General features: G+C 43.0%; 1 protein-coding gene across 2 annotated transcripts in view; it reads left to right on the top strand.

Moving 5' to 3' along the window:
• The window catches only part of PTAR1 (protein prenyltransferase alpha subunit repeat containing 1), a 49,415-nt gene that overhangs the window by 4,327 nt on the left and 30,413 nt on the right, over positions 1 to 14,675 (top strand). For both annotated transcript variants that reach the window (XM_074953267.1, XM_074953268.1), the window contains exon 2: positions 1,767 to 1,936. In XM_074953267.1, the coding sequence (XP_074809368.1) occupies positions 1,767 to 1,936 (170 nt within the window). The remainder of the gene's footprint in view (positions 1 to 1,766; positions 1,937 to 14,675) is intronic.

Consider the following 14,675-nt stretch of genomic DNA (forward strand, 5'->3'; position numbering starts at 1 on the left):
CTTGTGTCTGTTAGTAGTTAGTTATGTAGTTAGAGCCACGCCGTATCTGTGTTCTGTGTACACACCAGGTTGCTAACGTGGTTGTTGGCTGTCTTGTCAATTTCATGGCTCCAAGCCAGACAGCTAGAGCCCTGCCTGGAGGCTAGCTGCTCAGAGAGCCAAGAAGCCTGGGTGGCTGGCCTCTGCTCCCAGCTGGGAGCGGGGAGCCGAGAGCCTGGGTGGGCAGTTGGGCTCCCAACAGGAAGCTGTGCTCTCACTGCCCCTGTTCAGTTGGTGGAAGCGCTCCTGCTGAGGATGCACACCACTGACAGAAGGAGGATAGTATGGACATAATAATTACTGCAGTGGCTAAGTCGACCTAATATAGATCGATTTAGGGCTGTAGTGTAGACATGCACAAACTCTGGATGTCCCTTCCAATATTTAAAACTTGCTATAATCTACAGTAACACTCAGCTGCTTCAATTGATAGCAGTCTAGTCTACTTGCTTTCCAAAAGACCTTTCTAATTCTTCTAACTTGTGGTAGCTTGTATAGTTATTGGACAAACAAATTAAACTACAGTTCAATTTAAAATCAATTTCTTTATACTGCCATCTATATATTTTACGCATTTATTTGCTGGTCAGCATTCTAAACTTGGTATGTCTCATACTGGCTTATTCGTCCCTGAACAAGCCCTGCCTGTTTGTTGTTAAAAACAGTATATAAAGCAGTCTTGCAATTCTGTTTGCCTGGGATGAATTTTTTTTGTTTTGTGGAGTGGCTGTGAGGTTGAGTGAATAAATAGGAGTGTCTTTTCCCCCTCCCCCCCATCATGGTAAAGGGTGGGCATGGAGGGTTGTATAGGGTTTTTTGAGCATGGGCTGGTAAACTTGCATGACAGGCTTGCAAGGTTGATGAAAGAAAAGGAGTACTTGTGGCACCTTAGAGACTAACCAATTTATTTGAGCATGAGCTTTTGTGAGCTACAGCTCACTTCATCCGATGAAGTGAGCTGTAGCTCACGAAAGCTCATGCTCAAATAAATTGGTTAGTCTCTAAAGGTGCCACTAGTACTCCTTTTCTTTTTGCGAATACAGACTAACACGGCTCTTACTCTGAAACCTGAAGGTTGATGAAGTATATCTTGTCCCAATGAATAAATACCGTATATATCTCGGTCTCCAGCTGAAACCAAGAGTATATATACCTCGATGCAAGGTTGGCAAAAGTTTGCTCAAGGGCCACATCTAATTTTCAAACACTGGAACAGAGATGCAGCCTGTGGAGACTACACATTCTAGGATGCAAAGCTCTATCTTGAATCAAATTCCCTAGCTAGATCACTTCAAAGATCTGAGCTGCCTAGCACTTTCTTCTAAAAGATAAGGGGATAGCTATGGGCTCTGTTGTAGATGTCTGAGGTCCTCACATTGGCAACCACTGCCTGTTACTTAATGTAGCCGGTAAAAATTTACCGCATTACCCTCTTCATAGAGTCAGAGAGATTTTAAGAAGCTTATATGTGAAGTTAATTTTACTGCACGAGGCATTTAGTTAGGAAGGCATATTTAAGTGGGATGTCTGGGAAGTTTCCAGGTTGTGTGTTCAAGAACCAAGAAGGTGGGCAGAGGCAGAAGACATAGAAATCAAAAAATGGGGGGTGGGGAAATATGGGCTAAGTAGAATGGGAGAAGTGGGCAGACTGTTAACTTTAGAATAATAAAAAATTGGTAAAAGAAAATAAGTAGTCTAATTATATTTTACTTGTGTTTATTTTTAAGAGATGAAATTGGGTTAATACCTTGTCCTGAAGCCAGGTATAACCGGAGCCCTATAGTGCTGATAGAAAACAAGCTTGGCGTTGAGAGTTGGTGTGTCAAGCTTCTTTTGCCATATGTCCACAACAAACTCCTCCTCTATAGACAAAGAAAGCAATGGCTGAACAAAGATGGTAAGTTACTTGGTTGACTGAATTCCTGTATGTTTCCCACTATGTAGTTTTTGATCATCTCTGATACAACGCAGTCCACTTTAAATGTATACTTGGTAGTGTTTTGGAATAACCTAGTGAAATGGGGAGGGAGAAAGGGAACCTATTGCACAAGCTAACATGGCCATCTTGTAAGTTGTTTCTTCTACCTAAGTTGAGATTCCAACTCATTTTTTTGTCCCCAAGCTGTAAGTGGTGTAGAGAGAGAAATTATTCCTTTGCCTAATTCAGGAGAAATGTTACTGTGTTGGGAGGGAATTTTATCTAACTCTCCTTGGTCAGAAGACTGATATATAGCTCTTGGTGGAAGAGGCGTGAGGGATTTTCAAGGGTTATAGGACCCGAGGGGGAAATCATTTATATAAACAAATCTATATTCTAGAGCTCCTGTTTGCTTTACTAACTCACTTTTGCAAGTGTCTAAAGATATTGAATAGTTTTAACATCCTTTTTAGGAAAAGGGCTGTGAAGTTCTTCTTCGTTTGTGGGAGTGTCACTAGGTGGTCAGCATGATTTAGAGAGGAGGGATAGCTATGACATTTGACAAATGACTTTTATGGATAAAATCACTCAGTTTCTCTGTAAAACGAAGTTGTGTTTGTAAGCTATGGATGAAGGGTAAGATCTGTCTAAACAATATGAAATTTCTCATTGTTATTCCATTGAAAAATAGATTTGTGTCTCTGCGGAAAAACTGAAATACCGTATACCTCTTGTAAATGGATTGAAAACTCTGTTCAGTAGATTGGTACAGCAGCTCAGATGTTACATCACAAATCTATTGCATGGTGGACAGGTCGGGGGGGGGACCGCCTTCAAGTCACAGGATCATGCTAATGTACTTTAAAAATGTGAGCAAGAAAGGAAAGGAGAACTGTGGTGAAAATGCTTTTGCTACAGTGGCACTCAAACTGTAGCTCTCAGACATCTTATAAGTCTATCATCATATCACCTATGATATGAAGATAGACTCATAAGATGCACCCTTTTCTGCCCCAAAGCTGGGGAAAATAGAAGTGCGTTGCAACATACCCTCATGGTCAATGGATTTGAACTGTTTTAAACCAAAGAGTATGTTGGACGCCAAAGTCCGTGGCCCCTCATAGACTGTGCCTTGCTGTCAGCACCCTCTCAGTCCTGGTGATTGTAGCTGTGACAAGATTACATGGGCACAAAGGCAGCCTTTCACTTAGGTAGGTTCTGAGATATTTAGGGCTTTTTTAGATTAAAACCATTACCTTTAAATGACACTGGGAAATCAGTAGGCAGCTTATGCAAATCATACAATTCAATAGGGTCTCCTAATGACATATGACACTTACTAAGTGAGCTGCTGTACTCTGCTCCAGTTTGAGTTTCCAGGTGGATTTTAGATGTATCCCCAAGTAGTGTTTGCCTAGATTAGGAAAAGAGATCTATATTAACTAGTCCCAATTTTTCACTAGTGTAGACGCATCTTGATTTAGGTGGTTGAGGTCCACCATAAGTGCTCCATAATTTATGTTTGACGTGAGGTGTAGAATTGGTTGTCTTCAACCTAATGTTGGCATGTTAGTCACTTTTGAATTGTTAGCTCTCACAAGAGCTTCATATATATTCTGGATAATATGGAGGAAGATGATTGAGCCTTCTGGAACTCTGCCTGTGAGCAGTCTAGAGATGGAGGATGATGCCCATTATTAGGCTCTGTGTTTGTCGCAAAGGTCATGGAAATCATGGATTCCATGACTTCTGCAGTGGCCACTGTGGCTGACCGGAGGACTGCCCAAGCAGCTAACCCTGGAGCTAGCTGCTCAGGCAACCCTGGGGACAGCCTCACTGGCCGCTGCTGGAATGATCCTGGTCCCACCGCACCATCCCCTGCTCTGGTGGCCCAGGGCAGCTGGCTCCAGGGACTGCCCTAGCAGCAGCCTATACAGCTAGACCTGGGGACCACCTGAGCAGCGGTCCTGAGGGCGGCTGGAGCAGCCGCAGCTCAGCGGCTCCTGGCAACGGTCCTGGGGTGGCTGGAGGAGTAGCAGATGGAGCAGCTGTTGGCTTCCCAGGGCTCCCTCCCCTGGCGGCGGCCAGAGTAGCCGCTGGTCACCTGGGCCTTCCTCCCAGCAGTGGGGCCCCCAGGGCTCCCCCTTACAGTTCCCTCCCACTATGATTCTATTGGGGTATTTATGGTATAAGTGCCAGGGGTGGGCAAACTTTTTGGCCCGAGGGCCACATCTGGGTGGGAAAATGGCATGCAGGGCCTGAATGTAGGGCTGAGGCAGGGGGTTGGGGTGCAGGAGGGAGTGCAGGGTGTGGGAGGGGGTGCGGTGTGCAGGAAGGGGCTCAGGGCAAGGGGTTGGGGCAGAGGAGGGGTTGCAGAGTGCGGGAGGGGGCTCAGGGAAGGGGGTTGGGGTTCAGGGTGTAGGAGGGGTGTGGCAGGGGGCTCAGGGCAGGGGGTTGGGGTGGCAGGGTGCTCAGGGCAGGGGGTTGGGATGTGGGAGGGGTTTGGCGTGCGGGTTCTGGCCCGGTGCTGCTTACCCGGAGCGGCTCTGGGGTGGCAGCGGCACGCACTGGAGCCAGGGCAGGCTCCCTGCCTGCCTGCCCTGACTCCGTGCCACTCCCGGAAGCGGCTGGCACCATGTCACTGCGGCCCCTGGAGGAGGGGGCACAGAGGGCTCTGCATGTTGCCCTCGCCGGCAGGTGCCGGTAGGCACCGGCCCCCGCCGCCCGCCAGCTCCCATTGGCCGGGAACGGGGAACCACGGCCAATGGGAGTTGGGGGGGGGACGACAGCTCAGGGCAGCACTCGGAGCCCTCTGCCCTCCCTCCCCCAGGAGCTGCAGGGACGTGGTGCCGCTCGCTTCCAGGAGTGGTTCGGGGCTGCACCGCCAAGGGGTGGCAATCCTGCGGGCCGAATCCAAAGCCCTGATGGACCGGATGCGGGCTGTAGTTTGCCCACCCTAGTATAAGTCATGGACAGGTCATGGGCTGTGATTTTTTTTGTTTCTTGCCCGTAACCTGTCCATGACTTTTACAGAAAAATACCTGTGATTAAATCGTAGCTTGACCCCTAATGACTCTTCAGGTTTATTTTTGGGGGGAGAGAACCTGACCTATTTCAGTTCACCCATAGTCTCTTGCAGGTGGAACTGGAATATTTTGGGAACAATGGCATTATATGCCAAAAATATATCTAGCAGAATGAGTATGAGCGTACTTTCCTTGTCTCTGGATGGGGGAAGTTATCTATCAGAATAGCAGGTGCCATCTCTGTTAGGTTTCAGGCCAGGTTACTGTGCAGAGGAATCTTGTACTGGTAGGTAACAGTCTACCAATGTCTGTCGTGCAGTCTTCATGATATCCGCAGGGTGACAAGAGTCATAGAATATTAGGGTTGGAAGAGACCTCAGGAGGTCATCTAGTCCAATCCCCTCCTCAAAGCAGGACCAACCACAACTAAATCATCCCAGCTAGGGCTTTGTCAGGCTGGGCCATAAAAACCTCTAAGGATGGAGATTCCACAACCTCCCTTGGTAACCCATTCCAATGCTTCACCACCCTCCTAGTGAAATAGTGTTTCCTAATATCCAACCTAGACTTCCCCCACTGCAACTTGAGACCATTTATTCTTGTTCTGTCATCTGCCACCACTGAGAACAGTGTAGCCCCATCCTCTTTGGAACCCCCCGTCAGGTAGTTGAATGCGTCTATCACTCTATCCCCTCACTCTTCTCTTCTGCAGACTAAATAAACCCAGTTCCCTCATCCTCTTCTCGTAAGTCATGTGCCCCAGCCCCCTAATAATTTTTGTTGCCCTCCACTGGACTCTCTCCAATTTGTCCACATCCCTTCTGTAGTGGGGGGACCAAAACTGGACACACTACTCCAGGTTTGGCCTCACCAGTGCCGAATAGAGGGGAATAATGGCTTCCCTCGATCTGCTGGCAATGCTCCTACTAATACAGCCCAATATGCCGTTGGCCTTCTTGGCAACAAGGGCACACTGGTGACCCATATCCAGCTTCCCGTCCACTGTAATCCCCAGGTCCTCTTCTGCAGAACTGCTGCTTAACCAGTCGGTCCCCAGTCTGTAGCGGTGCTTGGGATTCTTCCTTCCTAAGTACAGGACTCTGCACTTGTCCTTGTTGAACCTCATCAGATTTCTTTTGGCCCAATCCTCCAATTTGTCTAGGTCACTCTGGACCCTATCGCTACCCTCCAACTTATCTACCTCTCCCCCCAGCTTAGTGTCCTCTGCGAACTTGCTGAAGGTGCAATTAATCCCATCATTAATGAAGATGTTGAACAAAACCGGCCCCAGGATCAACTCCGCTTGATACTGGCTGCCAACTAGACATCGAGCCATTGATCACTACCAGTTGAGCCCAACAACCTAGCCAGGCTTTCTATCCACCTTATAGTCCATTCATCCAATCCATACTTCTTTAATTTGCTGGCAAGAATACTGTGTGAGAATGTATCCAAAGCTTTGCTAAAGTCAATATATATCACATCCACTGCTTTCCCCATATCCACAGAGCCAGTTTGCCTTCTACAATGAGATATCAGGTTGGTCAGGCATGACTTGCCCTTGGTGAATCCATGTTGACTGTTCCTGATCACTTTCCTCTCCTCTTCAAAATGGATTCCTTGAGGACCTGCTCCATGATTTTGCTGGGGAATGAAGTGAGGCTGACTTGTCTATAGTTCCCTGGGTTCTTTTTCTTCCCTTTTTTAAATATGGGCACTATATTTGCCTTTTTCCAATCGTCTGGGACCTCCCCCGATTGCCACGAATTTTCAATGATGGCCAATGCCTCTGCAATCACATTAGCTAACTCCCTCAGCACCCTTGGATGCATTAGATCTGGACCCATGGACCAGGTTTTCTAAATAGTCCTTAACCTGTTCTTTCACGGCTGAGGGCTGCTCACCTCCTCTCCATACTGTGTTGTCCAGTGCAGCAGTATGGGAGCTGACCTTGTCTGTGAAGACCAAGGCAAAAAAAGCATTGAGTACTTCAACTTTTCCACATCATCTGTCATTATGTTGCTTCCCCCATTCAGTAAGGGTCCCACACTTTCCCTGACCACCTTCTTGTTGCTAACATACTTGGCATGTCCACCCTTGGCATGGTACATGGTAACATACCTGGCATGTCAGTACTGGGAGTTGTCTTGCCACAACTTTCTATATACTCTATAATCAGAAATAGAAGATTTGATATTGTCCAAACAAAGTGATGGTTTCTTCATTAAAGGCCATATAATCTCCTATGAAAAGACTGTCAATGTGCTATTTCTAAGAAAGACACTGACAGTTTCCACCAGTCATGGACCACTTTCTCTCCTGGTGCACAATGAGTTCATTGCTGCTGGATAATCGCAGCCCCACTACTGATACCCAATTCAGTTGGCAGGTTATTGTCCAGAATGAGCTCTCTTCCAAGCAGCCGATGGCATTTAATACAGTTCTCATGCTGTGCTGTTGGGATCAGGTAAAAGGATCTATATTTGTTTCTGAAAAATGGGCTTTCATGAAGAAATATCTGCTTTTGTTCCTGAGTTTGAGACTATCATGGCTTTAGCTGATCAGAATTAGGGATATGGGGATCCTTCCCCACTGGTGCAGTAGGCTAATCATGACAGGGATGCAAGGAGACACACAGACACGCAAACTTCAGTAAGCAGACTGTTTTTTCCCAACCCAGAGATGGAGGTAACTGGGCTGAATGGAACTTTCCAAAGTTTGAAAGGAAAGATTAAGGTTTAGATAAGGGAATATATGTGTATGGGGATTTTTGTTCTAACCCTTTGCTCTGCATGTTATTTATATTTGGGTGAATGAATAATAAATGGTTTGTTTTTGAAGAAGCTGTTTGGGGGTTATCATAGCTTGCTGATCATGGAGGAAAAGGGCTTACAGGTTCCAAACGTGAAAGCCCCAATGGTGTTAACCTGGTTAGGAAACGGGGCTCCCACCCAAACATCTAGTCCCAGAGTGTTTGGACTTCAGCGTTCCATTCTTTTGAAAAGTCACTCAAAAGGGACTCTGAAAGGCCTAAAATGTAGCTTGCCTTGTAACTGTGACATCAGTGTAATACTGTTTGACAATAACAAGATCTGGATCATTTCCATGGGTGCATTAGGATCCCATCTGGTTGCTACTGATGCATTCAGATCTGATAGAAACCTATGACCATATCTGATATCAAATTCTCAGTTTGAGAACTCTTCTAAACCTCAGTAGAAAGAGTTTTAAATGCAAAACATAAATAGTTAAGTCTGATATGGTATAAGAAACCAATGTGAATTTGAAGTGATAGCTGACTTAGATGGACTAGTCAGAACATTAGCTTATCATACTGGAACCGGTGAGGTGTGTGTGGATTATCTGGCAGTTCCTTCACATGCAGAATTTCCTGATTGGACCTAGATGGTTATAGAAAAGTCCTGCCCCAGAAAAGCCACAGCAGACAGAAAAAGGCTTTCTACATCTGTAGTCCAAATTAAACATATAATGCAAAGCTTGTTTCATTTTTGAACGTAAGCAAGAAGGCAACCATTGGTTCTTATTTAGTCTCCAGCTCCCTACTAGCTAAATTTGTCCTATTCTCATAGAATCAGGTGCTTTGTTGTAGTAAGGCTTAGATCTGCAAACAGGATTTGCTCATTCAGTTACTCTTGTTAGCAATGTTCAGGGCGGAAGTTGAAGTCTTTTAATTCTGTCTCTGACAGAGCCTGTCTGAAGTCCTTTCATCCCAAAATACAGACCATAAAACTGTCATCTTACAAATATTTCAGCAGTGTGAAATCCAGGTTTTTGTCTTTTTCTCTTGAAGAGAGACTCCCTTTTCCATTGTTTTTAACAGAAAGCAAACAAAAAGTGCCGGTGCGAGATGGTCTGCAAAATTGTTCAGGTTTGTCCAACTTTTAAAGTGATGATCTGTATGTTCTCAAGACTCTGCTATATTAATGACCTGCTTTATATGCCAAACTCTGCTTTAAGTGTTGGATGACATGCTTTACCCTTAACTGAGCACTGCCTTTGTCAAGACAGAGAAGTTTGGCAGAATTCATAAGCTGAAATGATGGAGAGGATGAATGCCGAAAAATTCAATAATCCTGTGACTGAGTTACAGAAAGGAATTTGTTTTCATGTAGATTGTTATACATAATCTTCCAAACGTAGACATTACTTGACTTAGAATCTAAACTGTGATATCCTCATATGCTAAAGCCCCACACAGCACTTCTTACTCAGGCAAAACGCCTTTTCGCTTTTAATAGAACTTTGCATGGTGGGCAGGTCTCTTCTGGTTATAATGCCAAGTATAGATTTCGTTCTCATTGGTGCTAAAGTCATTAGCCTCTTGGGTGGGAAAAAGTTTGGCAATTGAAATCGTATTCCAGTCTTTTCCAATTGGTATAACTGGAAGTTCCATAAACAGTCTTAAATACAGGAGTGAAAATAAATGGCTCTGCTTCAAATATCAACTCTTGCAAGTAAATGATACATAATCATCATTTGCTAGCAGGATCTCATAAGAAGCAAGTACATTGTAATGAGTTATTAATTATTTATTGAGACAAGTGCTTAAGCTACAGCTGGTCCTTGTTACGTACTTGGATAGAGAGAAGGAAATTCAGAGTTTTTTGGAATCCAGAAAAATAGGGCTGTGACTAAGCCACCTTGCCATATAATCTTACTAAACTACAGCTTTCTCCAACTTCTTTGGAAAACTGAAGGTTTTAAAATATCCTAGGTTTACTACACACTTTGTGATCCCTCCTATAATGTTTAGATTTTATGCATGTATACTGAATATATACTGTGTGTAGTGTCATCACAATTTGTTCAGCTGATTACTAGAGGTTATTGTGAATATCTTCAGTCTATTTGATATAAAATGCTCAGTTACCACATACTGTTTAGCATTGTATACTCCACGGTCTTCTTTATTCCAACAAGGAATAAAAGGAGTGTCTCTGATATTTTTATTTACAATTGAGAGCGTTAATATGTAGAGTGTGATATCAAGATGCTTGTTTAGGCATTACAGGGCATCCAGTAGTATGGTTCTGGTTGGGAACTGGTTATTGTCTTCACTGTGAATGCTTGTTGCTCAAAAGAAAGCAGAAGACTAGCTTGAGGTAGCTATTTAGAGAACTGGACAGTAACGGTCTTGGTAACTGTGGCCCTGATTCTGTATTGACTTATGCATGTACATAGCCTCGTAGACATGGGTAAGTCCTGTTGGTTTCAAAGTTAAACACTTATGTCTTAATCAGAGCCCTACTCTTAGTGTACCATAATTCTAAAAGTGTTGTAATCCTTTTTTCACCACTGAACAGATGTACCTTTTGAAATTAAAATGTCATGTTTCTATAGATTTGTGGTTTCATTTTTACAATTGTGGGCTGAAAAGCATGCGCGTCATCTTTTTTTATTTTATTTTCTGGTACAGCCAAATAAAAACAAACACAAAGAATCTAGGGCCGCATTCACTTCTTGCAGCTGAAGAGACTCTCATCTCTGAAAGCAGCCCTGTGCAATGAGCAGGTATGCTGCTGCATTCTGCATAAACCTCACCCAGGAGCAAAGACCTGCTAAGAGTGAATTAAAAAGTAAACAAATCATATGACCCTAATGCATGTCTTACTTTTGCGGTACTGTCACAGGATAAGTAAAGGTGCAGCAGGAAACCAATCCTATTTTGTCCTGCGGCTGACACATGGCTTTCCATGGAAAGAACGGCAAAAAATGCCCCTAAAATTCATAAAGGGAACCAGAGGTTCAAAACCCTCACTTCTCAGAGAAAAAAATCTGCTATTTTTGCAAGTAATGGCTAAGATGACTCTAAGTACTTTTTCTGTTTGTCCTCTTCATGCATTTGACAACAATTTTTGTATAGTTTCACCCTATTCCCTGTATAGTCAATTGGCTTCCCTTGTTTTTGTGGGTTTTTCACGTGGCATTAGGGGGTGAAATTTAACATAGTAAAATGTGATTGTAAAACCACAAAAAATGACAGAGGGACAGAAGTGTCATGTCTGAAACTACTCTTACTCTTCACTTATTATTCCATTTAAACTGACTAGATTTCAAGTTGGTGGTGTTCCTGATCCTTGACATAATAAGATGCACTAACCTGGAAATTTGTCTGATACATGGTTGTAATTCTTAATAGGATTAATTAACATTAGTTTGGCAAGTGCATCCACATCAAGTATAAACAAAGTTTGTTTTTTAAACTATTTTTAGCTTGCTTAATGTCCAATTTAGCTTAGCTAAATTTTTGTTTATCACGGTAGACCCTTGTATAGTGATGCTACGTAATAATTACACACAAAAACAACATTGCAACCGTAACAATGATTTTTAAAGTCAAGCATTCAAAAGCTAGGAAAAAGCCAGAATTAAGGTTGTCTGTGCATCCTAGTACCAGTATCCTGGCCCAGCCAATCCTACTTTCCTCCTTGAGGCTTGCAAAGTCCCAATCTCCCCACTGACTTCCAGTTTTCCTCCCTGTCCCCACACCCAAACATAGTTTCCTTGACCAGTCAGTCCGAGTCTCCCTTCAGCTCCTCATGCAGTCTGTGCTCTCCCCCCACAATATCCCCCACTGACTCCTAGTCAATCTCCTTCTCCTGGCTTCCAAGCCAGTTTCTCTCTCCTCCTCCAGTGCCAGTCTTAGCAGACTCCTTGTCTTAAACTAGTCCTTTCCCTTCCCTTGGTCTGCTTTTTGTTCCATATGCGTTTGAAGCAGATGGTTTTCTCCTCCTGAGTGCCAGCTAGGGGGGCACTGAGAGCACAGGAGAGACATGCTCTCTATTCTCGGTTCCTGTGCCTGGCCCCACCTATCGAGCAAGTTCAAATTGCAGTCTTTTTCAGAGGTTTACAACTTGGCCAAATTTGGGTGGATTTTCACAAGGACAGGAAAAAGGCACATTCCCGACACACAAGGGCGCTCCTTGCAAATTTCTAATCTCTGCTCCGGAGTATGGGGGCACTAGAGTATTTCAAAGAGAATGTTCCAATTTCAATTTTTTTTATATTGGCAAAATGTATTTTTTCTTAGCCTTGTTCTCAGAAACAGCTGAACTGTTCTGGGTGAAACTTTCCAAAAACTTTCAGCCTGACACAGCTATCCAGCATGGAAAATTCAGCCCAAATGGTTAAAGTTTGGCCAAGTTACAAGCAGCTGAAAACAGGGTCTTATAATGGGTATGTGAGGCAACCTTAATGATAGGCAGTGCTGCCTGCCACACCTACAATATTACTTAAAGGATGGACGAAGGGAGGAAAACATACCATACCAGTGATGAGTCACGTTGCAGGAATTGGTAATACCTTAGGTTAAACATTTATTAATGTACAAAATAAGATGCTCAGGGCTCTCTCTCGTCTTGAGAGGAAAGGAGGTTGCAGTTTATAATACTGAACATTCAAGAGATTTTTCTGTTTTAATAATCACAGATTGGAGAAGCCATCAGAGGAATGATATGAAAATCCCAACTGCCCAAGTGGGGGAGTTATGCTGGTTCACGTTTAGCAGTGATGTATGTCCATCTCTGTATTTTCTTCCTTACCATTTTGCCATCTAGTAGGTTGCTTAGATGAATCTTGCATATGTGGTGAATTTACTTTAGAAGAGTCATTATCTTCTCTATTCTCTTGATCTGTTTTGAAAGAGGATAAGGCTGACATGTTTGTATAACATGATTTTTAAGTAATGGTGGTGTAATCAGAGCTTTTGAGTTTTTGCCTTTTATCATGTCTGTAACTATAAATAAATATTTCAAATCAGTGATTCCCAAACTTTAACAACCTGTGAACCCCTTTCACTAAGATGTCAAGCCTTGCAAACTCCCTTCTAAAAACGAATATTTCCAGGGATTTTCTCCTTTACATGAGTATAACTAATAAAAGCAGCGATCTTGGAAATGTAAAGTTTATTTTTATGACTGCTTATTACACACTATTTATTATTAATTATTATTTATCATTACAGTATTTTTATTACATTTATGCAAATGGCAACACTCTTCCAAGATCTCACTTTCATAGTTTGTATAAGCTTTGAATAAGCCTGTAATAAGACAAAGCTCCTATGTTTCATCAAGGAGTATCAGATGTGAAACAGCATGAAGGTATTTAAGAAGCTAACTAAAAGAGTTCGTCCTACACAAGCATTCAGGTCTTGAGCAGTCCAGGCAAACAATGCACGTTACAACAAAGCTTAAACTTGTTCTGTATAATAATTTTAAAAACAATACTAGCTGCCTATTTAATTTTAAAAACAGCAAAAAATATCCACCTCCCTTTCCATTTCTTATAGGGAGTCTTGAAGTTTAAATCTCCTCAGTGTGATAGATATGCTTGCTTTGATCTGCTTAGCTCTTGGAAGTCCAGGAACTCTGGGCTGCTGGCCCTGTGCTGCCCGGGGTCCCTAGGGACAGCTCTTTCCACCATTAGGGAATTTTTTCCTGAGAACACCCTGTAACATTTCGTGAACCCCAGTTTGGGAACCACTGTTTTAAATATTCCATTGTCTTATTTGCTTCTCATTTTTCAGAAGCTATTGTGAAAAAGGTGTGTCTGAAGCAGCCACATCTTACTGCGCACCCCCGAGTTGGTTTTGTTTCATCCCTTGATGCTTGTGGTGATCTAGTAATGGATAAAACCAGCAGTGCTTTTGCTAAAGCCTTGTTGGTCAAGTTTTGGGTTAGCAAAACCAAAACCATAAGGCCTGTAATCAGCAGAGTACTTAATTACATGTTTAACTTTAAGCACATGCATAATCCCATGTACTTTAATAGGACTATTCACATGCTTAAAATTAAAGCATTAATTTTAAAATTAAAAGTGGGTGGTGCTGGCTGCACTTGAGCATATTGATAAGGTGCCAACGGATGCACTGGTTCACTGCATCAGGCTCCTAGACAGGAGCCTTGATGGCCAAGGCTATGGAATTTCATGTGATTAAATTCACCTTTCTCTGGCAGAAATCCCAAATGAAGGGTGCATCTGGCTAGGCTTGCACAGAGAATTGCTTGTGGACAACCCTGGGCCTTTGGAGATTAATGTTCCCCATTGTAGTTACATATAGTCAGTTAATTACTAGTTTTCTGTATGTCCAGTCGTCTTAACTGAACCATCCATGGATTTAGCTCCCTGTATATACCCCTTGCTTTTTCTCCCCATCCCTAGCTCTTTTTTCTTAAAACAAATTGTAATCCAGTGCTTCTCCTTCATGAGAATGCAGCTGAACTGAAAAAACTTGTTTTGTTGGCAAATTACTTTGGTGTTACAACCTTTTGAATATATTATGAACAGTTAAGAATCCAGACTAACAGTCTTGAGAGCAAAAGCACTGATAATTTTGCTTGTATTTTGGAGAGTATCTGTGCTGCTGCTGCTGCTTCTTACCCAGCTCATTTATATTTAAGAATTGTAATGCCGGGGAAGATTTAATTGACCTGATTTTGTGACTTTTCGAAGAAAGAGTTAAAGAACCAAACCTGAGACACTGAGAATTATCGCTGTGTTTTATGAGAGGTAGCATATAACACTAAGCGTTTTTTACCTAGGTAGGCATCAAACTAATTGATTAGTGCAGCAAAATACAGGAGTGAAAGGAAAGGAAAGGCTAGAATAGAATAACTCTTCTGTTTGTCAGCCACCCACATAGCTCCTTCCAGTTTTATTACATCATTAAA

This window comes from Natator depressus, chromosome 5, assembly GCF_965152275.1.
Source record: "Natator depressus isolate rNatDep1 chromosome 5, rNatDep2.hap1, whole genome shotgun sequence".
Taxonomy (NCBI): domain Eukaryota; kingdom Metazoa; phylum Chordata; order Testudines; family Cheloniidae; genus Natator; species Natator depressus.